Here is a 27,430-nt window from a genome sequence, read left to right on the forward strand (position 1 = left end):
TCAGGATGTGAAAGGCTTTAAACATGCTAAATGCTGTATAAACATAATAATACTTTTACATAATTAAAAAGTGAGCTGCTATTTTAGGTGCAGGGATAATTGGGTTGCAAGATTGAATCAGTTTAATTGGCAGATTAATCACCTGAATACTTGGCTAGTGAGTGAGAACTCATTTATGTCGGGGAGGACTCGTTAATTAGTGGCTCTTCACATTTGACATGCATTTTTTTGAAAGTATTAAGATGGCCCTCTGAATGTTACTTACTGAATGAGATCTCTTAGATTTGGCAAGTTCTGGAGACTCAGGATGTAATCCTGATCTAGAGTCTGCTAGAGTCTTAGCATTTCAAATATTAAGGTACCCTAATTAACTCTTGATCCTTCAACTGTCTTGTCTCACTTTCATTTATTTTGGTATCTCAAAAGATATTGAGATGTTGCTAAATGAGTATTTTACAATGTTCTGATTATCAGTATTTACAGTGGAGGTAAACAGTAGGTGGCAGTCCCTGTCAACCTTCTAAGGGTTAGAAGCTAGATTGGGTTGGGTTGGATGAGTAATTGGATGGGAACCATTAGAGCAGGACTGAAAATAAAAAAAACCCATCAAAATGTAAGACTAAACCATTTCTATACCATGGCCAAGAAAATTGCATGGTTGTAGTCACCAGAAGTTTGAGTTGATTCAAAGTAGGTTCACCTTTTCCACAGTCCACATAGGAGTTTTTTTAATGGCACATTATAGGTATGTATTAAAACATATACTTGAAGTCAGCCATCCATCTCTATCAATGGCACTAGGAAGTCAAAAATAGAACCACATAGAAAATATTGTCCCATGATGTGAGGGCCAGATTGGTGTAGCAATTCGGGTTTTGGATTAGAAGAGAAGGCCCAGATTTAAGTTTACTGTCAGTCACAAAAGCTCACTAAGTGTCTTTGTGCCAGTCAAGATCTTATGGCCCACCCTATTTTGTTTTGGTGGATAAAAACTGAAGGAGGATGTGTTAAAATAATATCATGAGCTCCTGGAGGAAAGCAGAAATATAAATGGAAACATGAAATGGAAATATCATTAGCTGCATTAACTAGTATTCAAAACTACTGGACATTCATGTACTGAAGTGGCAATTTATGTATTCATTTGATTTTGATCCTACCTTTATTTATACATATTTATTACACAGCTCAAGTTAGCAAATACAATGCTCTATTAATTGGCATGGGAATAGTTAACTGGTGTAGTCTTCATTTGCTTTCTTTCTGTTTTGAAGCAATTAGGTGCTACTTAAAACGTACAAATTGTCTTATTTTTCACCATTTTTGAAATGCATAATCATCTTGAAGAAACCAAGCACTTTAAAATCTTCAGTTTCTTTCAATCATTTTTAGTAACATATGAGTATATAGTTACAGCACAGGTTTATTGTTGCGAGAAGAATTGGACAAGTGCTATATTTGCTGTTATTGAGCTGGTGAAGAAAAGATGGGGTATAAATCTAATGAAGGATGAAGATGGATGAATCAAATGATCTGAGACTTGTTTATAGATGTTCATTGCAAGTCTCAAAATTAATTGGCTGCAGCTGGTACTTCTCATTAGAGTTTAAAAATTCCATCTTGCAAATGGCACAAGTCCAACCAAAACTACTGTTGGATTACAACAATTACGTGAATTCATGAGATGGCAACTCCTAACTTGGCTGGGGAAGTGGATGATATGGCATGAAACCACCTTAGAGGAGGAATGTTGAAGTAGCCAGCTTACCAAATGTTAATTAGATCTCTGAGTTTGCTATGAAACTTGGGTAAGATGTTAAGAGTAAGAAGCCTGCTAAATTGCATTGCAGAACTTGCTGATTTGGTCTCCTAATTTTAATACCATGGGTGAGGTTTGTTTTGTTTATCTGAAGAACCAGCCTTTTCAGCTTTCCAAGAGTACAAAGACTCATAGCAACCAATCCTGCTGTGCTGTCAACGCTTAGAGCAGTTAAACTCAATAACAATTATATGGTCTGAAAACATACTAGGTTATTAAACTTGTACCTTAATGTGATGACAAACTAATCAGTCTCACTACTCAATTCAGACCATAGCTCTTAGGCTGTTCCCTGGACACATCCTGTCTATAGTGCTGATGTGGTTTCTGTTCATCTGGTGGAGCCAGGTTTTCTGCTTCAGTTGGTTCACATCTCCTTTGGTGGGATTTCCCTACCAGATAGAAAGGAACTACTGTACTTTCTGGGTATATATGGATGGATGCGTGGATGGGTGCCAAGTGCACATTATTTTGATACTGCTAAGAATTTGTGAAGCAATTAGCTATAAAGTTTGCTAAATGCTCTTGGACCAATCCTTTTCTCTCACCCTTATGTAAACCATGTCCTAACTTGCATCTTCTAAACTTGCAGTTAACCAAAGTACAAACATGCCCTGCAACTTTTCTTTCCTATCCTACAATGTTGCCTTCATGTCATCACCAACTCATGAATGAGACAGCCTTAAGTGATCCTTAACTGTACTAAAGACATTCAAGCACTGGCATCCCCCTTCTTTTGATATTATGCAAAAGAACCTGTCACCCATTATCTCAGGAGGAGGCCAGGTGACATCAGAGACCAGATAGGAATCAGCACTAGGGGCTTCAAACTTCATGCCTGTACAGTATTTTGCTGATGTTAGCTAGGTGATAGTGAAGAAAGGCCCATAGTGAGTTGTTGAAACAATGAAGTACACTGGGAGTACTGTATAGCACGAATGCACTTGTAATAAACAAACAATGATCAGGCTCTAGCCTAACACAGAAGCAGAAGCATAAGGAAAGCTATTTCCCAAAGAGCTTAGACAGCCATCATCAGTTACAGTAGCTGGGACTGGATCAGTTGTACAAATGATCTGACTCATTCAAAATTGCTTCACAGGATGAAAATGAAACACTCCCATTAACACTTACAACAACGCATTATGTAAAAATGCTGGGAACCATTTTAAGGAACCAAATCAACGCTCATAGCAACATTGTATGTGTAACCTTTGTGTCAGGTTATTGGATTAATAAAGAAAAGTTTCAAATGCTGAAATGGAATTTGGTACTGGAAGAAAAGCAGTACCTACATGTCTCAATGGGGTTTAACATGACTGGAAAAGAGATTAGATATATAAGGAAGGACCGGATGAAAATAATATTTATTTACTAACATTTATTGAGCTGGAAAAGCATAAGAGCAGGCGGTATATTTCTATATGACTAGGAAGAATGGCATCAGTTAAATGAAGATGCCACCAGGACTTGATTTTCCTTTTCAAATGGGTCTAATATGTGTTGAAAGTAAAATATTAAGTGATTGGCATAAATAAGTACAGGACTACTTATGGTCCAAAAAGCTTGAAACTTTTAAATTGTATTATCATGCTTAGTTGCTTAACATATATCTCAGAATAAACTGTATTTCTTTTGGCCCATCTGCTTCAAGGGAGTGGGCAGGACTTTCAGATGGCCTGCCCAAATATCTTTGGGTTGATAAAAAAAGAAAAAACAATACAATAAAAGTTTGCGTAATGATCAGGAAGCAACAACTGAATGAAAAACTGCTGGTGACCTTCTAATGCTGCACCATTAACTTACTGCACCTCTGTATGGTTTGCCAATTGCACAGTGGCAGATATGACAGCACTCTAGAGGGTTAACATCATTGCCCAGAAGATCATTGGTTGCCTTCTCCCTCTCTGGAAGAGCTTTATAGCTCCCGCTGCCTTAAGAAAGTTCAAAACATTCTCAATCCTGGGCACTTTTTTTTTTGAACTATTACCATCTGGCAGATGGTACAGGATAATAAAAACAATAGGCTGAAAAACAGCTTCTATCCCAGAGCAGTAACTCTACTGAATTCTACTACTACAAGAATTACAGAAACTCTGATATTGCAATATTAATGCAATATCAGGAGTTTTTAATTCAATTGTATAGAATGTGAAGGATGCATGTTTGTGTTTTATTTTTGTAGTTATAATGTACTAATGAAGATGGCATTTAATTTCATTGTATGAGGTGCTGTGGCAATAAAACCAAATTAAACTAAATAAGAAGACTTCTATTAGGATGTCTAGAATAAATACAGCAAAAGATTAAATTCAAATTCGCTTCTTCCACTGTTTCATTATTAAGTATCTACTTTATGAGGAAGACAAAATTAATTCAGTGGAAAGTTAATAACTGGTTTTGATGCAATGTTTAATTATCAATAATATTTATTTCTTATATTGATTTACATTATACAGGCATCCATCTCACAATAGTGACTCTGGATGACATTAATAATTTTAAAGATGAAGATAAAATCTTTTGGGGAACATTTATTTCACAATGGTCTAGTTTACCTGCTTGATTAAAGTATCGTCAAATTAATAGTAGTGCATTACAAGAATTATAGAAACAAGAAAGAACATTGTGAAACTTAACTATATTTAAAAATCTTGCAACAGACAATTTGAAACAATTTTTAGGCTTCATTTATAATTTTACAGTAAAGTTTAACTTAGAATCCAAACATGTCAAAATTTGCATCATTAAATGGATGCAGAATTTGAATGCAGTAACAGAGACACAACAATGGGAATCTCAATTCAGTTGACTCTGAATATTATACTAAGAGAAAATTGAAATACTTGTTTTATCATACATACATCACTCCAGTTTTGATTGTGAAAATAGAGAAGTCATTTTTAAAAAGTAGTTGGAAATGCAATGAACAGATTTGGAACTTTTTCACATTCGGTGGTAAATGCTCTAAAATTCTGGAAAATGATTCATACTAGAAGAAAATTGATTTTAAAAGTTGAGTTATTTCAACCTGCAATATTCACACTCAATTTTACTGAATCAGATATTCTGAGTATATTGAATTAGTTTTATACATGCTAATTGCTGCAAGGATATTATGTATACATTTCTTATTGGAAAGGATGTCTGATTGCCTCTTGGAAGAATGACATATCGTATAGGAAAAAGCATTGGTGCCCGCTTCTGGGTACTAGTTAGGAAAATATGGATGATGATAATGGTGATGGTGGTGGTGGTGTGATGTTTTATTTGCAGAAAATGAGCCAGATTGAAATAGTGACATTCTTCTACTGAAGGCCTGAGGAGAGACTACCTTAAATACTGACATGTTCTAACTCTTTCCATAGTAATATTGGCCCTATATGCAGAACCTTGAAGATACCCTCTTCCAACTTCACAAACGTATATTATTCCGCCTAGAGTCAGAGGCCACACAAATTAAAGTACTCCTGCATTTGATGAGAGACAAGTAGCTGTCAACTTTCTTTTTTGTTTCTCTGACAAAAACCCTTTGCAGAAAATTTACTAGTAATGTCCTGGGGTGTGCGGTGGGGGTGGTGGAGGATGGGAAACAAGGCTCCACAACACCTCGCTTTCCTTGAAATGTTAATGGTCTGAGGGAACTGAGAATCAATGGGCAGGAAGTCTTTCATCATTCATTGCCTCCTGATTCTCCCCTTCAACTGCACTTTTTAAAACCGTTTCCCCTCCACCCCCACAGCTGAGCTCAGAGACTGCTTGTTCTGCAGAACTGAAAAGAGAGGGAAACTTTCTAGGCAGAAGGGCTAGGATTATATTCTCTGTCCCATTTACAACAACTTTCTTATGAACTACCCCTTTTCCCCATAGTGTTCTCTTAGCGAATATAGATTTGGAAATCGTTGTTTGCTAGCGAATCCTTACATTTCAAAGAACTTTGAACAGATTTTTCAAGGAAAAGGAAAGCAATGGGTTACTAGTGTAGCAGGCTGTATGGATAGTCAGAAAAGACAGAAATTTGGAAAATACGTTTTTGTGAAGGGCATCTGAAATAGCCATGGGTGAATGTGTGATTCTAGGAATTACATTCCCCCCTCCCCTCCGTGTGTGTGTGTGTGCGCGTGTGCGTGCGCGCGCGTAAGTGAATCTATGTATGCTGAACAAAGCTTATCTGTCTTCCAGGATCCTTCTTCCTTCATTTAGGATGGAAGATCATCTGTGCAGTTTCTCACTAATGCATCACGACACTCACTGTGGCACATTATCTAAAAATGCAGTTTTGTCTGCCTGCATTCTTTTGGAAATAGGTACATCTCTCTTTTTCTCCCTCTTCATTTTTCTATTTTGTTATATACTTCCTTACATTTCAGCAATGCCTACAGTGGCATGGTATGGTTGGAATAACTAATAAATCCTTCTGTACTAACTGCCAGCTGCAGTAAGCCCTGCGTTCCTCATCAACGTCTCCCAAAGCTTGTCCAGGCAATTATTCCTTGCAAAGATGAACCAGGGGACCAAATATTTGCATCTAAATGTGACAAGCCAGGAGCAAGTTTTCTCATGCAGGCATGCCTGTGCCCCTCCCCCTTGAAACTGCCAATCAGCCAATTACTTCTGTATGATCTGTTCACACCAGGAGGGTCCTAAATTAAAGGCTTGCTGAGATATTTGGTGGCCTGCCCAACACAATTGCTCTGAAAGACTGTTAATTGTCAATGGCTGAATAAGATGAAGGAAAGAAAGAAACAAAAGAGGAAGTAGTGATTAAACCTGCATGCATAACAGGAATGTTATTAGGTGAGTTACTGAAGCAGACTGGATCTTAGTCCAGATCTTTGCTATGCAAAGTTCACCTATATTGGATCACCTTTAGATTATCCACTGTAGTGTTGTTTCATGATGGTATATACCCCCCAGATGTCATTCCTCTTGCTCCATGTTGTTACCCGCTGTGACAGGGCCAAATGTTGTGATCAAGACTCTGACTTCATGTTGCCACTTGCTCACCAAACTAGATATTAGATTCTTGAACACTCCTGCATATTTTTTTTAAAATATATTTTACTGTATTGTGGCTTTGGTCACAGTGTGTTTGAACTACATCCACAGGAGAATATGGAAGATTTCAGCAAAATATATTGCAGACTTTCTTCCTTCACCTATAATTGCTTGGAATAAGGCTGTGCATTATGCTTCTTCTCTGTGAATCTTGTTTCCACTCTATAGATCTCTAATCACATTACACTTAATATAGAATTAAGACCTGTGGGATGCAGGAATATATGACAGTATTCACTGGCTTGCAAATCCATTGTAAAAGTGTATATGTGTGAACCCCACACTTATGGGTGGGGGGGACACAAGCAATGTCGGAAAACTCAGTGCAAAGGAATAACCATGTTAGAATTTTTTTCAGTAAATACAGTAGAGTAAAACAAAGGTTCTGTGTTTTTTTCTATCTCAAGAAGTTGAAATCTCCTCAAACGTAATTGGGGATGTGAGAATAATTTGTTTAGCTTAGTGCAGATTTAGCTAATTTGCACTTCCTGTACAGTATACAAACCAACTTGCATATGTGTGCAGTTACATTTAGTTTTCTGTGATCAACATTGCAGTTGTTATTGTTATTATTCAATATTTATCCTGCCTTTTAAAAGCATATTTGGTCAACTCAAAGCAATGAATACAGCCAATTCTGTACTCCTGCCTCCTATTTTCTCCACAACCACCACCATGTGAGGAGGGTTGGGCTGAGTCAAAAGTTTGTACAAAAATACATACTACAGTAGCAGATTTCCCCAAATCTGTATATCATATAGAGAAGTGCAAACAAAAATATACCAGAAAAAAATCACTTGCAAAGTTATCTATGTTCAAAATAAGAAAATGCATATAAATTTTTACATAGACAAAACAGCAAACTAATAGCGAAATAAAATGAATTGACTGGAGAAAAAAACCAGAAAAATGAGTAATATTGAACTTGATAAATTAGCCCTTTCAAATCTAAAGCTTCCTTCCATCAAAATAATAAAGGTAGGCTATAAATAAATATATATATAGTCTTTCTCATTTTTTTCAATTTTTTCATTTTCATTTATTTATATCCCATTTTTCTTATTTTTATAAATAACATGAGGCAGCAAACATATCCAACAGACTGTCAACAACAACCCGGCGAGAATATTCATCTTCAAGAAAAGTAAAAAGACTGAATTTATCAACGTTGTTTCTAGTTATATATATTAGTGAGGCTGTGATCACACAATTATGCTTCTCTCTCTCTCTCTCTCTCTCTCTCTCTCTCTCTCTCACACACACACACACACACACACACACACACTTGCCCCAATATGCATAATTATATATTTTCTGGGGGGCTTCCTTTGCAGAAGCCATGCTAATTCTTCTTCAGAAGACTTACCGGTCTACATGCTTAACATCTTATCTTTAATAATTATCACCATCTTGTGCTTGCTACGACAGCACATATACTAACTTGGAACAATACAGGGAAGTTAAGCATCTTATCTTTGACAATGCTTTTTACCATTTACATTGAATAGATATTAAAGTACAGATAGTCCTCAACCTAATATCGGTCGAAGTTACAACAGACTCCCACCACAAAGATTTACATCCCATTCAAAGTTCCAACAACTGCTCCTTCTTCCTGCAGTCAACTGGCCACACTGTGGACATCTGGCAACCAACCTGCACTTACAGTCGTTTGCAGTGTCTTTAGTCATGCGATCATGGTTTATGACTTTTTTTGTGGGAAATTGGTGATTACTCCTAGCTTAATTGAAGTGTTTCCTCCATGACCACCACAATAAGGGTTGTAAAATCAGGCAGGGTCACATGATGACTTGCTTAATGACTGACATGACTTACAGCAGTAATTGCAAGCTCAATTATAGTCATAAGTTGCGGACTGCCTGGAACCTAGTTTGTAAAACAGCAATATTAGGCACCAATATTTAAAAGACTTTGTTGGAAGGGCAGAAGTCAAACATTTATCTATGGATTGCTAACAGCAGGACGAACCGTGATGCATTAAAGGAAAATCCCATTTTCCCAATTTATATTAACAGGGATCACTGCTCAATCACAGAATACATATTTTACTTATACAGTAGATGACCTGGTTTGATGGTTGGTCTATAAACCAGGGACTACTCTGCTTGACCAAAGAGCCAGCTGGACATGACTATATTACACAGAAGATAGAATGGCTTATTTCTCTGGAGCTCCTTTATGTAATACCTCCTTTACAGTACATAATATAGCAGTGATGGCTAATCTTTCCATCCACACGTTCCAACACTCATAAGGCAATGCACATGGAGGGCCCCACGCCCCCTGTGCATGTGTCTGTGACCCCCTGTGCATCCCATGCCTTTCTGCACATGTGCATGCATCTCCCGCGTGCCCCCTGCCCGCCGCACATGTGCAGCAACCTGATGATCAGTTGGTGGGTGGGTGGTGTGCACGCATGCGCAGTGGACCTGCTCCGGGGCAATGGCTCACGTGACAGTGAAGATGGCTCTGCGTGCCACTTCTGGCATGTGTACCATAGATTCACCATCACAGTAATATACATTAAGGACTCCTGCTTAATCCACAGCAATAGGAGGAAAGTAATCCATTTGTAAAACAATGGGCAGCAGGAGTGTTCAAAAAAATTGGTGTGAAATTCTTATAGACAAGATTTCTAGTGGATGATCTAGCAATCTTCCTTGCAGGGGTGGGATTCAAATTTTTTAACAACCAGTTCTGTGGGCGTGTCTAAGGTGGTGGGTGTGGCTTGGTGGTCATGTGACTGGGTGGACATGGCTTCGTGGTCATGTTATTGGCTGGGTGTGGCCAACTCAATATCACTCACATCGAGGCATGCATCTCCTCGCCTGGAATGCCATGATTGTGAGGATGTTGAGACAGTCGTAAGTGTGAAAAATGGTCATGTCACTTTTTCCAGTGCCATTGTAACTTTGATTGGTTGCTCCACACAAGCAAAGTACCAGCAAAGGAGGGAAGAAAAACTCCAGAGAAGTTCCAGAGACAGGAAGTCTAGTCCTGCCAAGAATGTAATAAGGGTTAACGGAGAGGCAGTTTCTGTAAGCAACACCAGAATGTTTCCTTCCTGCCTTCCTTACAGGATTAGGCCAGTAATTTTTTCCAACAGCCGGTTCTCCGAACTGCTTAGAATGTTACCAACCGGTTCTAGCGAATAGGTGCGAACTGGTAGAATTCCACCCGTGCTTCCTTGGTGTCTTAATTAAAGTTAAAGGCTCTGGGTAAGACAGAGCAATTGTTGATTACAAGAGATAGAGCTCAGAAATGCACGCCCAGAAAGATATAAACATTTTTCCTGACCCAAAAGCTGATTTGTACACCTTCCCCTTTCTATTTCTCCTGAAAAATTAAAAGAAGCTCATGGAAACAAGTTCCATGTACAAGCCTCAAAATCTCTGCTAATGAAAAACAAAGGAGAGGTGCTTGTTAGCCCCAAAGGGGCTTTTTCAAGAGGCAACTGGACTTTCTTGTTTTTCTTTGAAGATGTTTTGCTTCTCATCCAAGAATCTTCTTCAGCTCTGAGCTTCTTCAGCTTCAGATGTCTTCAAAAAAACAAAAAAGTCCAGTTGCTTCTTGAAAAACCATGACCTGGATGACTGAGAATCTCTGTAGACAGGTGCTTGTCACCTTCTTCCCTGGGTTGCTTCCCAAGATCACCTTTGGCTTGCTAAGTAATGAGATGGGATTTTGCCCCTAAGTTCAGAGCAGTCAGCAGTAGCAGTCTGCTGCTAGGAACAATGCAATTTCCATTTGCTCAGAAGAACCTGCTACCTTCCATGAATGGACTCTGGATTTCCTGTTAGATTCTGGGGCCAAGCTAATTCCAACAAAGTGTTGAGACACATTTCCATGTTCCAATGGAAGATAATCCAGATGAGCTGCATATTGTCATATAGAAGTGAACAGACAAATCTGAATGCTCTGAGGATGTACATCAGCTTGGTCTAATGGGGGCAGGCAGTTTTAAAGTGATTTGCAGCCAGAATCAGGAATAATTTCACTCTGCACCTAGGTTGTCTGTGTATGTGTTGATCAGTGTGAGAAGGAGAATTTTGCCACAGAGTTCCAAGACATTATGTCTCAGGCGTTATGGCTGCCATTGAGTTGAACCAAAAAGGGAGTGCTAAATATTATAATATCAAACCACTTGAAAAATCAGAACTCACTGGCAAAATTGAAATAGTAGCCTTTGGTTTCAACAACAGTAGCTGGGATTTTTTTTAATTCAACCGAAAGTTACTCAGAACTTTTATGAGTGTACCAATCTCATTACACTTCTTATCAACAGTAGCTAAGGACCGGAAATGAGTCACGACCACACCAATTAGACCTTGCCCTTTTATCACATTCTATTTTAATATATATTCAGCATAAGGTTGACACGCACACATCTACTGCTTGGGCTATTTGTTCTCTTGGTCTCATCTTTTAGGGAAGATATTTCTTTCTCTTTCTGCATTCAGAAAAGGAAGTTCATGAATGAAAGGATCGCTGTAGTGTATGTTTATGGATAAATATATATTGATAGATGTCCTACCATCCAGAGATGACTATTTATAATGATGAACAGCACTTTGACCCACAAAGGTTTAGACTACAAGAATTGAACTGAATCAGAAATTTTGGGTTTATTCTCACATATAGTATTGTTGGAAGAAATATCCTTCTGGGTGCAGTTCCAGGTGGGGAAAAAGACACTGGATTCATGGAAGTTGCTTGGAAAGAAGGTTTAATGGTGGACAGGACCACATGCCTTGGAGCTCCTGAGTGAAAAGGGAAGAGATGCTGAGAGTCCCTTGGTTTTATGCCCTCTCTAAGCTTTGAACTTCCTGGGGCACAGGAAGAGTATCCTGATTGGATGCTGTCAGGGGTCATAGATAGCTTTGTAGGTTGTATGTGTGCTAAGTTGGTTGAATCCTTCTGGGTGATGCAATCTTCCCAGGTGCCGTGTGGTGAGATGGGTAATCTTATCATGTGCTGAGGGCCATGTCTTAATCCCATCGCCTTGGACTTGAAAGGGGGGGGCAGGGAGCTACAGAGAGCTGCTTTAAAGACATATTTCTCCTTTCTCATCCAGGGAAATATAATATTCTGCCTTTATAGTATTTCCTAGAATATTTCATTCTTCTAGGAGAGGGTGGGTGCTAACTTTCTACAGTATCTACAATGTCAGCATTAGCAAAGCCATCCACTGGAAGAAGAGATTTACCAATGTAGAAAGGGAGGAAAATGCAATTACCCATGTGGAAGCCAAAATGTGGGAAGGCCAGCACTAGGCACTTGCCTGAGGTTGAATTAAGGGAAGGCTACACAGGCTTGTTTCAACAACCAATTTATTTAAATGATGAGCACAGTGTCTTTTACTGCACTGTGACATGGAAAAAAAGACTTTGATATTGCAAGGAATACTGTGGAGTGTTTAAACAAACTGTATTCTCTGCATATACTTTCTCTTGTCCAGTTTTGTAGGAAAGCAGAGATCTGTACATTGTGTGGAAAACAACACAGAACTGTCACGCAACACTGAAGATTTTAAAGAAGAGTTTGGACAACCATTTGTCTGAAATGCTATGGGGTTTCCTACTTGCAAAGTGGTTGGACTAGAAGACCTCCAAGGTCCCTTCCAACTCTGTTATTCTGCTTAAAAAGATCAGGAAGATAGTATGCATGAGTTGTAAGTAGAGTGACCCCCCCAATGCATCTCTTAATTAATCTGCATAGCTTGTCTGCAATTGTCAGGAATACAAATGTAGGAAACTGGAATATAGTGGCTGAACTTCACCTCCTAACAGCTTTGTACCTGTAGCAGACTTCTTGGTAAACTTGCATCATCACAAAATTATTTGGTGCTTTCTCACTCCTTTATCATTTAAATGTTTTGTTTACTGATGAAAAAGTATTCTAAAAAAGACAGACAGATCACTTCATGATTGTACATTGTATACTTCACTTTTGCACTAAAAATGGAGATGAATATTTTTTTTAAAGTAGAATAATGAAGCATGATAACCATACTATTATAAATGCACCATTAAATCTCAGGAGCTATGCCTAAAAAATTGAATAAAAATGGGTTTTGCTTGCAACCAAAAGATAACAAACAGGAAATGAGCTTGATCCCCTTCAGAAAGAATTCCAAAACCAGGGAGCAACCACACAGAAGGTTTCCTTGAGTTCCTAGCAAAACATAACCTCTAATGGGAGACGGAGAACAGGTGAACATCTTTTTAAGCTCATAATTGTAGGACAGTTCATAAGGACAAATGCCATCTGTTGTAATGGCTAAAGATAGCCCATTTTCCAGCAATTCTCTTTTCAGCCCCATGAAACACTTAACATTCATGAGAAATAAGGGCAAAACCACCCAGTTCTTTTAAATGCCTCCATTTTATGAAGAGGATGAGAAAGGAATATGAATCATGGCAGGAAAAAGAGGAAGAAATGAAATTCTGTTCCCCAGTCTTCTAGTCCACTTCCAAGCTGGGAGGAAGACAACAGAGACCACCAAACCTGTTTCCTTCGGGGTAGCAGCATGTTGCAATTACTCTTTGGCTCCACTTTGAAAGGACAGCACTGAATTACCCAACAGCTACAGCTTTTATTCTTTATACTTGCCAAGGTCAGGAGAAATATAAATAAGCATGCAGGCCTAGCAGTATCAAATGCTGGTGTCAGGATGCAGATGGTAGATCTCTGACTTCAAGGAAATAATTGACAACCTTTGTGACCGAGACATGCCTTGGGCTGAACTAGAGAAACAGGCAAAGATGAACATTGCACAATATTTGTTGGGGCCGTTGCCTAGCAGCACTACCCAGCAATTATAAGAATCTCAGGATTTTGACCCTGTTCAGCTGTCAGTTGTACCCTGACACAAAAGAATGTTCAGTGTTCATTAACCACAATGCGATGAGATATCCTCATCTATTCACAAGACATGTGCCTTGACATTATTACAGAAGCCCCTGTAAATCCAAGAGGCTACTAACTGCATACAGTTCATTTTAACAGCATTTTGGAACCTTGGTGGATTCAGGTGGTGTATTATTATTATTAATAAGTAACAGTATGTGGTCAATCTTCTCTGGACCCAGAAGCTAAGCAGGGCCAGGCCTGATTAATACTTGAATCGGAAACTCCAGCAAGTGCTATAATGTTGGAAAGTTGAAAAGTTATGCCAGAAGAGGACATCAGTAAATCATTTCTATATTGCTGCCAATTTTTTTTACATAGATATGTCCACAAAACTGCAGGGAATTAAGAGATGGATGTTAACCCTGATGTTACGAGAGAAAGAAGTCTGAATATTATAGAACTTGGAAAAGATGGTATGATTGGATTGAATTAAGACAGATGGATGATGGAAGAATTAATGATAAGCAACTTATAGATTAAAGGTTTATGTTTGCATAAATTTTATATATTTGTAAATAAGCACAAAATAGAAGTATATGAGATAGATGTCACACACTGTTAATGTCATAATATTAATATTTTTTGTTTGGTTTTTAAAGATATAAAAGACTAATAAAGTTTATTTTTAAAAAACTGCAGGGAATTAAATTTTATTTGAAAAAGGCTTTAACGACCAGCAATATAACCCAATCTGAAAGTATAGGTGTAGCTTTGACAGCCTATTTGTTTCACAAAATGCTGTCATTATATTTCAACCCTCATTTGTCCCGGGACAAGATCACTCAGCAAATGCCTTTTTCAGGACACCTTTAAATAAAAAAAAAATGGACACTTAAAAAAAACCACAACCTTTTTTTGAGATAGGAAGTCATATAGAAAGTTCTTCTTAGCTCCTTTGTGGCACCCCAAAAATGGGATGGTTTTTCCTTTCCCTATACCAGGGGTTCCCAGTTTTTTAGAGACTGTTACCTGCAAAGTTTGTAGAAGTATTTTCAATTGTACCCTCCTTATCTGGAAGTTTTTTGCCCAGGCATCAGGATGGCCAAACTCTATTGGTTTTTAGGAAGTCCATAAAATCATGAGCATCTGACCATGGACCCAGAATAGTATGACTGCTCCTTCTGATGAAGGAAAGCCTAATGAATAGAATGCTGATTGTATGTTTCCAATTTTTACATTTCCCCCCTATGGATTTGTCTCATTTGCTAAATTTAATGTTTTGTTTTTAGTCTGAATTTACAAAGGTGGAAACTGTAGGCTGTTCAGGCTCAGCTTCAATTGGAGCAGCTTACAAGCTTTTGTAAATAAATGAGTAAATAATTTTTGTCTATTATCATTTTCTGCTGTTCATTAGCCTTAATTGGCAATTGTATTATATTAGTTAGTCAAAAGGGACCCCAAAGTGGGAGAAAAATGTGTTAAATTCTAACCAATGCTAAACATAATTCCTTGTGGGTTGAATGACAAAAGTACCATAAATTGCTCTCCCTCTTCTCAAAGTTCATATCCCTTGTCCTCTTTATCTTGGCCTCAGTTCATCTTGTGTCCTTGCTTTGTGGAAATACAATTTAAGAAAAACGGTGACTATCATAATCTTATTTAGCCACAAAAAGCAAAGAAAGGTCACATAGCCTCTCTATGTAGAATAAACATTGAATGTTAGTAGACACCCCTAGTCAGTATTACAAAAGCCTCAACTACCAGTATGTTAAGTTAGGAATTAGCAAATAAGTTTTATTTAATATGCTTTGCATCTAAGTCCTGTTTTTTCCCCCTCCAGAATGACAAGCCTGTGAGGTTGGTTGGGCTGAGAAAGAATAACAAAGGGGGAAGGACACTCAGTGAGCTTCCATCATTAAGAGTGGACTAGAACTTGAGTTTTTTTGCTCCGAGTCTAACCTCTTAGCTATTGAGACTGCCTATTTTGGATGGGAAACAGGTGTAACTTAGAAGTTAACTTAATTACACCCTTAACACTAATGCAACTGCCTTTTTAAAAAAAGAAAATAGGACCTGAATTAGTGGGCAAAAAGGATTTGGATCAGGGTACAATTTTAATCCAAACAGAAGGAGGCTGTACTTGCTGCAAGAGAGCCAGTATGGTTTAGGAACCAAGCCATCAGACTGGAAACCAGGGGTTTGCGAGTTCAGGCTCCACCTTGGGCACAAAGTCATCTGTGTGATCTCTGGTCACTCAGCTTGTCTCAGCTCAGGGAAGCAGGCAATGGCAAGCCACTTCTGAAAAACCATGGCAAGAAAACTGCAGAGACTTGTCCAGTGAAGGCCAAATCTGGCCCTAGGTTCAGACACGATTAAATGGAAAAAAGAAAATTGGAGCAAAAGTTTTCATTGTTCCTTATAGATCCTCTTCCTCCCTGAGAAAAATAAGAGAGGATGGGAACAAGTAGGATAAGAACAGAAGCTTCCTCTTGCACATTAGTGCTAAGTACTGATCATTGATAGATGATACAAAGAAGGCTCAACTTGCTTGCAGGACCATTAGTATTGAGTTGCATCAATGCCTCCCTCTTAGAATTCAGCAAGGCATCTTTTGTAGGGGTGGGACAAATATGCTATAGATGTATTTAGCATCAATAGTTAGTCCCACCATTTCCATGGTATACCTGCTACTACTGTATGGAACATTTTCTTGTTGAAAAGACCAAGCCCTCTTCTGACTACAGGTAGAAAGGGGATTGAAATACATTTTAAGCTTCTTGTTTAGTGTTTTTAATGATTTTGCATTTGACTGTATTATAGATATGGTTAACAGTATATAATCACAAAATGAAAATTGATAATGTAAAAGATGTCCGATTGATCAATTAGAAATTCTGGAATTATAATTTCAGGAAACTCTGTAGACCTTTTCTCCTTCCTTCCTTCCTTCCTTCCTTCCTTCCTTCCTTCCTTCCTTCCTTCCTTCCTTCCTTCCTTCCTTCCTTCCTTCCTTCCTTCCTTCCTTTTATACAGCCACTCATTTCACGAACTGTACCTCAGGGCTACTTAAAAAATTAAACATGCAGAAAATGATACCAAATCAACAAAAAAAGTGAACAGCAAAAATAATTCAAAACATTAAAAAACAATACTATTAAATACATAAAACTGTTAAATTCATAAAAACACGAAAACAGTAAAGCGGCATTCATTTTCCTAAGATGGAAAACAAAACAAAACATTCTTTTGTATGGATGGGGGAAGGGAGAACTTTTCACATAAACCATAGGCAGCCAATGGCAGAAATTCTGAATATTTAAAGCACTACAGGAAGATCAAAAAAACTGACATGTGTGACAGTTCCCCAGAGGCAACTGAAATGTACAGTGCATTCCAAAGAATTGCAAAGTACAGCAAGGTAGTCTTCCACAAAGCATAAAAGAAGAGAGAGAGAGGGGGGGGGAGATTTTGATTCATCTGGGAAAATGTCTTAAATACTGTTGACCCACTGCGGAATTAGAAACTTTAGTATTGTCACATAAGAGATTTTGCACCAAGCAGTAAAGCTTGATCAGTGAATACATAGTTCATAAATGGGCTTGTGCCTTTATATCCCACTCCTGTTGTTGAAATGAGATAAAAAATAAACCAGCAAGCAAAGCTAGATAGGAAAGGAACAAAAAAGAAAGAAAAAAAGGTAAAACAATAAAAAAGGAAAAGAACAAGAAATGGCTAGGTATCAGAAAATCAGCAAAATCTATCCAAGAAACAACCTACGGATTATCTCACAGATTAGAATATCACACAGAAAGTAATGTGCATTAACAAAGTTACACTGAAATCAATAAGGTGAAATTCAGCAAAAAAAAATAAAATTGCCTTTTGAAAGGAAGTGTTAGAAAACAGGAGATTCTTGGTGAGAGATAAATCTTTCTGCCCATTCTTCCAACTTGTCTCTTCCCCTCTAAATCTTGGCCTTTGTTTTTCTTCTAGATCAGTGGTTCTTAACCTTTTTGAAAGAATTGCCCCCTTCAGCCATTGAGGAAGTTATCATCCCCCGCCCCCCCAATAACCTCTCAATCTCAACACAGGGAAATAATTCTTCAATTTATGCAAACACGTTTTTTGATTTCTTTAAAATTGTCATCAGGACATATCGATGCAAATAATTTATTTCCTGTCTTTTTCCCATATCTCAACTGTGTGAACAATTCTGATGCCACCCATCACTTTACTCCCAAACTTCGTGATACAAATATTTCATTATTATCTTATTTATTCAAGACACTTAAAAACAACCACTGAAAACAAAATTCAACTGCAAGAAAATGAAATGCCCGAAAAAAACAGTAACATTTAATGATTTAATTACGAGTGAATTTTAAGATACAAAAAGAAAAAGGGCGTAAGAACAAACCGCAATGCAGGAACTAAGAATTTCAAGACGAAAACTCTGAAACTAAATTAAGATTTGAGGAAAATATATATTCATGCATACTGTAAAAAGGGTTAAAAAGACACAAAGAAAATTTTTACAGAAGGAAAGCAACAAAAATCAGAGTGACAAATTTAATGGGTAGAGTGATAGAGGCTGCTGCGCAACGCGCATGAAGATGAGAGATGTGTATTCACATATGTACAGCATTCTGTACTGAAGCTAGCTGGAGGAACATTTTAAAACACAGTTCAATCCACTAATAGCGAGCGATCTGATGTTTTTGTACGACAGATATACACCGGTTCACTGTACAAAAAAAGTCTCAAAAGTGTCCCCAAAACTTCTCACTCCATTGCCCCCATATTGCCCCCTTCCATTCCTTCACCCCTGCGTCGCCCTTTTTCATTCCATCGCCCCTGAAAAATGAAATTGCCCCCTGTGGGGCATTATCGCCCAGGTTAAGAACCACTGTTCTAGAGTATCCCCTTTTAAAATCATTTACAATTTCAGGCTAGCCCTACATCACACCCTTTACTGTCTTTTCAATCCCTATTCAACTTTCCCAAGGCTTCTGCTTCTATTGACCCTCATATGTCAGACTTCTCTAGCTACTTTGCCCTTTCTAGGATCCAAGCAACAGAGCACACAGACAGCTAGATATCTATCTTTGACATTAAGTAAACCAGCTAATCTCTAGCAGAGATTTCCTAGCTGCCACTGAAAATTCAGCTCCATACTGCTGCAATGCAATACAGATTGTTTGCATTCTAGTCTTTGTGATTTCTACTTACCCCTGAATCTGGAGGGTCTGGCAACCAGCCTAGCTCATTCTGAGAGGTGCTTGTGTCCAGAAGATTAACTGAAAAGAAAAATAAGAAAAGAAAATTGAGTCAGCCATCAAAAACTTGAAATTCATATCAGCCTTGCCTGAAACAAGTAATGAAGAATTCACCCCAAAGGCCTGCAATGATCCAGGGTTCTCTTCTCAACAGAGATCAAAGAGATGCTTTCAAGGAAGTCCATAAGGTTTACATGGGGCCAAAATAACCCTACTGCTTGAGTTTTCCATCGACTGCTATTCAGAGGCAATCCTGGAAAGAAAACGTAGCTCTAGGAGTTTGGACGGCATGATCCTTAGGATCTTTTAAGAGATGACATGTCTCTTAAGTTCCAGAGGGCTGGACAGGAAGAAATGGGTGGAAGCTTGTTAAAGAGAGGTCCAGTGTAGAGACAAAAATACATTTTTTGTCAGTGAGAACAGTTAATCAATGGAATAGCTTGCCTCCCGGAGTTGTGGATCCTTCATCATTGGAGGTTTTCAAAAATAGACTGGACAGCCATTTGTGTGGGATAAAGTCTCCTGCCTTGAGTGAAGGATTGGACTAGAAGAACCCCAAAGTCCCTTACAGCCCTATGATTCTATGTTCTATTTGTTTCTGTAACATTCTCAATTGTAGATTGTGCAGACCTAATGATCATGTTAATAAAATGTAATTATATAACCAAAGACCTGCAAATTAACCAAAAGAGTTGTAATTAGTAAGGCAAGAAGGACAAAACTCAACCTGGTGCTTCAAAAAGCATAGCAGATTAAGGATATGCTTACGTTGTTCAAGTAATTATCTTGTCCTTGGTAACAATTATTAAGGGCTAGAGGTAAATCCTCAACCTATGACGACTGGATGCTTAGTAATTGTTCAAATTTACAACAGATCCCACAAAAGCTACTTATGACCTGACTTTGTTGTTCTGATGTTGCCCCTTCAAACATTGGGCACTGAAACATTGATCCTCTTTGCAGTGTCCTATGATTAAATGACTGTGATTCACTATGGTTTTTCCGGAAACCGGTGTTTATTTTAAGTTTCTAGCCAAAACTGCCCCATAGTGAACAATGGGTTTGCTTAACAACTGTTGCACTCACTTAATGACCATCACATTTGCTTAATAACCTCCAGGTTCACTTAATGACTGCCATGTTCTCCTAACAATCATCACATTCGCTTAATGACCATCGCAAAAAAAAAAAGGTTTTAAAATCGGATATGGTCACATGGTGACTTGTTTTATGACTAACATGATTTACGACTGTCATTGCCCAGCTCAGTTAGGGTTATATCTCAAGGACTACCTGTACAATGGAAATTGGGACAAGTCTGTGAGCCACGCAGAATATTTTTGTGATAAGTCAGTTTTTGTGATAAACAGATCATGAATGGTTCCTGTTTGGCAATTTTCCTGCAGAGAGAAGAAACAAAACCAAAGGCCTAAACATGACGATTCTGAGCTTAAGTCAGGGCAATGGTAGCTCTCTTCTTTAATATAATGCAGTGCCTACCACAAGAGAAATATGGCTATCAAGCCCTATGGATCTACATTCCCCCCCCATTTTTTATTTGTTTTATTTATATAACATGTAAAATTTCAATTTCAATCAAATAGTGTGTTGTCTGGGTACAATCATAATCAAAATGTTTACAATAATATCCATCACAATGATATTAATTCAATAATATTTTACTTGTCTACTTTAACAAATCTCCTGTATAACATTAGTTGTTTTTATATCCCCATATTTCTAATTACTGTTTTTATTATCTAACCATTGGTTAAATAAGTCCCATGTCAAAAAATATTCAGTTTCTTCTTTTTCCTTAAGTGTTAATCTGTCCATTTCTGCACATTCTAATATTTTTTTTAATTACAGTCTCAACTGTTGGGATCTCTATGGATCTACATTTGAGAGAAAGAAAACCACCCTCTAAAATGAAGGCAACAAAAGGATACATTTGACATCCCAAGAATGTAATGAGGAAAAAAATTAAGACATATCTTATTCCAAATTTGAATTAAGCCACCAATCTAAGGACACCTAAGAATTGGAGTAAGTCTTTAGCTTTAAATATCTGTGAAGAAACTGAAAGAAATTCTTCAACTTTGATAAGAAAAAAAGAGCAATGTCCTTAACACTAGTAGGAATGAATTGAGAACTGCATACATTCTATAGGCAACCCAAGAAAAAGAACATTAATAAATATATTGAATTGAAATTATTCTCACATGATTCCCAAATCTTTGGATGGTTGCTTTTGTTCCATGGGCTGTCCTCTAATGAACCTTTTATACAAACGTATGCTTATTTTTTTAAAAACCATTATTTTAAATTTACCGAGGGGTACTTGGTGGTCTCTGAGAGTAATGTAACCCCTCATTTCATCCCTGAGTTATAAATATTCTCCTTTATTTTAGATTTACTGAAATTATCAGTAAAATAAATTCTGGAATGCTAACTCATAAATGCACATAATATATCTCTTCAGGTATATATCTTTTAGAGGAAGAAGGGAAGTGACATTTGAACAGTGAAACAATAGAAGTCTAAGTGTAGGAGTTTTGGGTTCTCCAATTTTGGAGAAAGGAAATCTGGGACAAAAAATTACTGGCCTAATGAGGCCCTTTTGTGACAAATATAGGCTGACTCAAATTGTAGTCTCACTCTTAGCAGATTCTAGATAAAGAGTAGTCTTGGAAGTAATGAAAGTAATGCTAAATTTAAGCCCAAATTCCCTTGAGAGAGAATAAAAGAATTTTGGCCAGGAGATGCTATGTGTTTTTCTGCCAGAGATCTAACACTAGTCAACTGTTGATCTGTTTATGAATCCAACTTGCTTGGGCCTAGCACATTTTTGATATCCATCCAAGAAACCAAATTTCCTTTAAGCTAACTAACGTACAAATTACCAGCCACAGCTAGATCTGTAATTGAAAGGAACTAATCAAATATCTTTTTAATAAATTGGTCTAAAGGTTGCTTGAAACCGTCATCTTCTTGGTTAACTTGAGAAAATTAAGCTGTTAAAGAAAGCCATTCTTCGTTATTTGACATCTGATGAGTCTGCGCTGTAATACTATAACTAACACTTGATGGCATTTGGCAGCTGATGAATCAATATTTGCAGAATATTCTATGGAGTTATAGAGGAGGGGTAAGAAGGAAGGGCGGAAGGAAGGAAAGGGAAAGGAAGGGAAAGGAAAGAGCGTTGATACTTTTCTTGCTGTTGTTTCATTTCATTTTTGGAGGTTTCTTCCCATTGTTCCAGTGAACAAGGGGCCAGGGCTAGTTCTATTCCAAGGAACAAAGAAAATGAAGTTTGGATCATGGATGTCCATCTCTTCCCTTCCCCTTCTTAGCTTCTTCTTTGTCACTTGGTTAAAATTCAAAACAAAAATAACAACCATGAATCTTAGATAGCTCATCTTCCCTTGCTTGCAGGGAACTATTTCATTGGGGCTATTACCAGTTGATTTATTAGATTTCATAATCTGACATCTTTCAAAATCAAGGCAGTTCCAGGGATTCATGCATCATAAATCTTAGTAATTTTTTTAAAAATTAACAACCGAACATTTAGTTTCTGCATTTAAAAACGAACTCTCTGTTGCTACTATTTCATTTTAAGCTAGCAAAAGCATGAAAAGGAACAAGAGGAAATAATTCAATTAATTAGGACCAATTCAGGGATCTACACTAATAGTAGACTTGATTGGCTAACAGGCTGTAAGGAAAAAAAATCCTCTATAAGTCAAATAAAATGTGTCCAGTCATAGACAATTTTGTCTTAAGTCCAGACAACAAATAACTGAATTGTTTGTTCTGCTACATGGGTAAAAAGACTGAGTGTGAATGAACCTTAAATCCAAGAAGCTTCCTGGTGTTTAAGAGAGTTTTTAGGGGTTTAGAACATAGCCCCTGCTTTCGTTCTGTTCCCTTTTGACCTGTAGGGATGGAATTCTCATGTTCAGTTTTGGGACTCTGCATGCTCAGCGTACCCAAAAGCAAACCAATCCATCTCTAAACAGCAGTGAGTTTGCAAACTTGAATTTGGGAGGCATATAAAACATATTTTAAACATTGTAATAGGAACCACCCTTCTACAGCCTTCTATACCCTTCTATTCCATGGAATAGCTGTGTCTAGAAATCATGCAAACAGCTCTTTGCAAATTTAGTTGACTTTTCTCAGGGCTCATCTTTATATTCCATGCTGTATTGGCCATGAAGAAAGACAAACCCATACTGTTGGCTTACTTCTTAGTTCTTACCCCATCTTCTCTTTCCCCCTTTAAGTCAACTCTGCTCTAGATTCTTTCTTCTACACCCAGCACTCTTCTCTCCTCTCCTCTCCCTGGCACCAAAAAGGGGTAGGAGAAACATCTCACCTCCCCTTTGCTCCACAAAAACAATATCACCTTTGAGCTGCTGACACAGTCCAAGCATTAAGGAAATTGAGGAAGGAATGGGACAGATCAGGAGTTGGAATGAGAACATGGCAAGGTGGAAAGACTCAATGGTTCATGGTGAGTTTCAATTAACTTTTAAAATTATTTATTTACTGTATGTATACTGTATGTATTTGAACCCCAAATTTTCTAGCTTTTTTTGCAAGTCTACCAAGAATGATGAAATGACCCATTACTGTTTTCCATAGTTCCAACATAAATTTAGAGTATCTTTATACATTCTAGAAAACCTTAAAATCAGTCTCATTAGAACTGTATAGTGCTTTGCACCGTATTTTTAAAAAGTGCTTTAGAGTGCATTACATTTAGAGTGGGTTACATATGTAGTAACTTTTAAAGCAACTGCAACTTTTCCTGGGATTGTGAGGCACCAGGGAACTCTTTAAGGCAGTTGTATCCATGCACCATCCCAGGAAAAAAAAATGCAGCTGCTTTAATGGTGCTACCTTTGTACCTTTCTGTGGCCTGAAACATTTTAAAAACAGCTTCAAAAATTAATATTAACAGGATAAAGTCATCATTATATTATTTGCATATGCTCTCATTTTTGCTACAACTTTCCGGCTTCATCATTCCTCTCTAAGATCCACTTTTCCACCAGGAATTTCAGTCATGAAATATTTCTACAAGGGAGTGAAGACTTTAAAGTGACAAAATGCTGTGAAGGCATGGCAGAAGTATTAATTCCCTCCAGCCTCTCAGCTGCTGTCATGGTCTCTGTGAAGACTATCTTGTCTTCCTATTGTGAAAACCAAAGGTAATCATAATTTTTTTAAAAGGTTGGAATATCTATACATCAATGACATGTCATAGATAATAAAGAGGCATCCTAAGACTAACCTATAATCTCAGTGTTATACTTCCATGGCTCCTTCTTTGCAGCTATACAATAGTCTGCCCTAGGCTTGATTGTTAAGATGACAATATAGATCACGGGTGTCAAACTTGATCGCGTCACGTGACATATTGTGATGGTTTTTGTCTTTGTGGAGCTGGGATGGGCGTGAAACTGCACATGATCCATCCGGCCCACAGGCCAGCAGTCTGACACCCCTGATATAGATCATTCTAGTTAAAGATATATTAGAAAAACTTAATTAAACTTTATTTTCCTAAGTAGTTCAGACACCATCAGCAGAGGAATATGAAAAGTTAATATTTTCACTGCATGTGACTTCTTCATATGTTAAGTTGCATACAAATTTAATAAAAAAATATACACAGGGGGTCACTGTAGTAAAATAATGCTAACATTTTTGAACAACATTTCTAAAGACTAAAATGTTAGTTATAAACTCCAAATCTGGGGGAAAAAAATCTTAAATTCAGCCTCTTAACTATAACAATTCATGTGGATACAAGTTTGGATCACAGCCCTACTATAAGAATTCTTGTAACTGGATATGAGTGCTAGGAATGAAACTAAAACTTAAATTATGCAATTCATATGCTAAGAATGTGAAAGAATTCATCCTGGATTCCCTCCAAGAGAAACAATGCATTCTGTGAAATGAAGAACATATCATGGCACAAGTAGGCACATAATTCAGAGTTTGCTAATGCCTGTATTTCTTGGCTTATAGATAAAAATGTCTATCTTACAGAAAGCTACATTCAAAAATGAATAATTGTGATCTATTATAATTGTGATCTATGGGGGAAAGTTAGATACAAGAACATTTTTTGAAAACTTTTTCCTAATTGTACAATGAGTAAAACTTTGGCAAGAAGAGATGAATGACACACTGATTGGATAAAGACTGCTCTGGACAGATGGAGGTGCGGGAAGAGGACAGTAGCAAATCTGCTTTGAAATGATGAATAGATGCAAGTTATTTTCTTAAAAGAAGAATATCTAGTTCCTTTCTATTTTTGTGCTATGAAATTTAAAGCCAAAGAATGGGTACTAGAGAGAGAGAAGCATGCAAGTTGACAGAAAGAATTTTGGGGGGGTCTGGCCCTATGGTACCTTTACTCGCATGGTACCTTTTAGGTGTGAGCAAGGGAATTCAATTTCTTAAATTCCTGAGCAGGTAACACCCTTGCCAAAGTGGCTACAGGTAGGTTGGTATGCAGGTGCCAAGAGAAAACATCACCTCAAATTATATCATTTTCTTAATTATGGCCAGATGAAGAGTTTCAGGACAATTGCCCTCAAATTTGGGAGAAATAAAAGGTCATATTGTAAACTGATGATTTGTCAGTGTCATCATTGTGGCTACCATAGGTTCTGTAAGGAGAAAATGTCATCTAATCAGAAACAGAGGCTGCACAGAAAGGCGTTATAGTGGAAAAAGTTATCCTGGAATATGAGACATGATTGAAAGCACCAGAACTTTAAACTCTGTTTTAATTTTTAAATGTAACTTATCAATCTTGAATCTAATGGTGGCATATTTTCATTCATTCATATCAGACATTCATAACTGGCTGCTATATTTAAACCTAGGATTCCAACCCTAGTCATTGTCAGTCTTTCAATAATTGGAGGTTAAAGGCCATTCCTGTCCATTCTGCTGGTTACCTAAAGCTACAGTGTCAAGTTCAACCAATCACATAAACTAGGTAAGCTAAAATATTCTAAGTGAAAAGATTCTAATCAGCCATGGTGATTAGTGGAATTGGTTATTATTAAGATGTTGCACTTTCCTTTCCTAGTTATTATGTGCGAAATCACTGAACCAATACAATATTTAACTTCATTATGGGAGCCACTCCAATAGGTCTGAGTTGGTTTATGCTAGGGGAATCAAGGAAACAAACAAATAGGACTCAAATTTTTCAGCATGTAAAGTTATCTGTGTCCCATCATTACACAAATGCAGAAAGCATCACAATTCATTTGTAGACCATTTGCAAGACAGGCACATTTTCCATCCCAGTTTAGAGCCATTAGCTCTGTTCTTATTACAGAAAACAAGTCAGATGCTCACAAGTAAGGATAAGAAGCTAGGTAGAAAGGAACTTTGCAGGGACACTGAAATAATTTAGGGAATTCTGGGGAGCCACATGTCTTAAAGTTACCAAAGTTGGACAACTCTGAGGCTGAAGCACCCTCAGCCATTAAATAACACTAATTGAGGTTCCGGTTTGGCAACCAGAAATATTTAAAGTTTGTTTATTGGAGTGTATATTCATTGCAAAGAAGGAACTGTTTAATTTACTAATGTTCTACAACATGGGTGTGGAACTTGATTGCATCACGGGTTGGATGATCGTGACATATCACGACTTTGTGCAACATATTTTTTTGCCTTTGTGGAACTGGGGTGATGTGGCCTGCATAGGATGTATCAGGCCCGTGGGCTACCAGTTTGTCTATGACAGCAAAGATATTTTTAAGTTCTGCTAACAGAATGTATTAGTAATTTTTTCACAAGAGCTAATTCAGAGAAGCCAAATTTTACTTCCTTAATTATAAACAATGTGTCTAATGAGTCTTACGGATATCATTAAAAAAACATTACATGCATATTGTACTGTATCAGGAGGGGGAGGGGAAGTGTATACTTGGGAACCAACTCCAACACAGAAATTACGAGTTACAACCCAACCCTGCCTGCTACAGCCAAGCGGAAGATGCCCGATTCCTGTTTCCATTAGGACTGTAATGTGATGAACTTATAAAGTTCATTTGACTCATAACATTATTGCTTGCTTACCAAGAGATTTCAGTTACCCAATAATTCATTAAAAAAAATCCTTTGAAAAAGAACCCTAAAATCCAGAAGCCAACCAAAGCTTCCCTGAAATCTAGAGTTCCAGGGCTACCATGTGTCATCTGCAAAAATTTCCAAGCTATTGGAAGTACCAGGGCCCACTTTTCAGCAGGGTAGTTAACCTCACAATGGGCAAAAATGGAGCATGACTAATTCAACTTTCTTGTCAGGTTCCTCATTGTCTTCCAAAGCCAGGGCTGTTTCATACATTGAGACAGCAGCA

At 37.6% G+C, this 27,430-nt stretch overlaps 1 protein-coding gene across 2 annotated transcripts in view; it reads right to left on the reverse strand.

The window, feature by feature from the left end:
- EPHA1 (EPH receptor A1) overlaps nucleotides 1–27,430 on the reverse strand; it is a 77,033-nt gene that overhangs the window by 48,966 nt on the left and 637 nt on the right. For both annotated transcript variants that reach the window (XM_026720663.2, XM_026720662.2), the window contains exon 2: nucleotides 18,980–19,047. In XM_026720663.2, the coding sequence (XP_026576448.2) occupies nucleotides 18,980–19,047 (68 nt within the window). The remainder of the gene's footprint in view (nucleotides 1–18,979; nucleotides 19,048–27,430) is intronic.

The sequence above is a fragment of the Pseudonaja textilis genome, chromosome 2, assembly GCF_049901715.1.
Source record: "Pseudonaja textilis isolate UNSWEBS1 chromosome 2, rPseTex1.2, whole genome shotgun sequence".
NCBI lineage: Eukaryota > Metazoa > Chordata > Lepidosauria > Squamata > Elapidae > Pseudonaja > Pseudonaja textilis.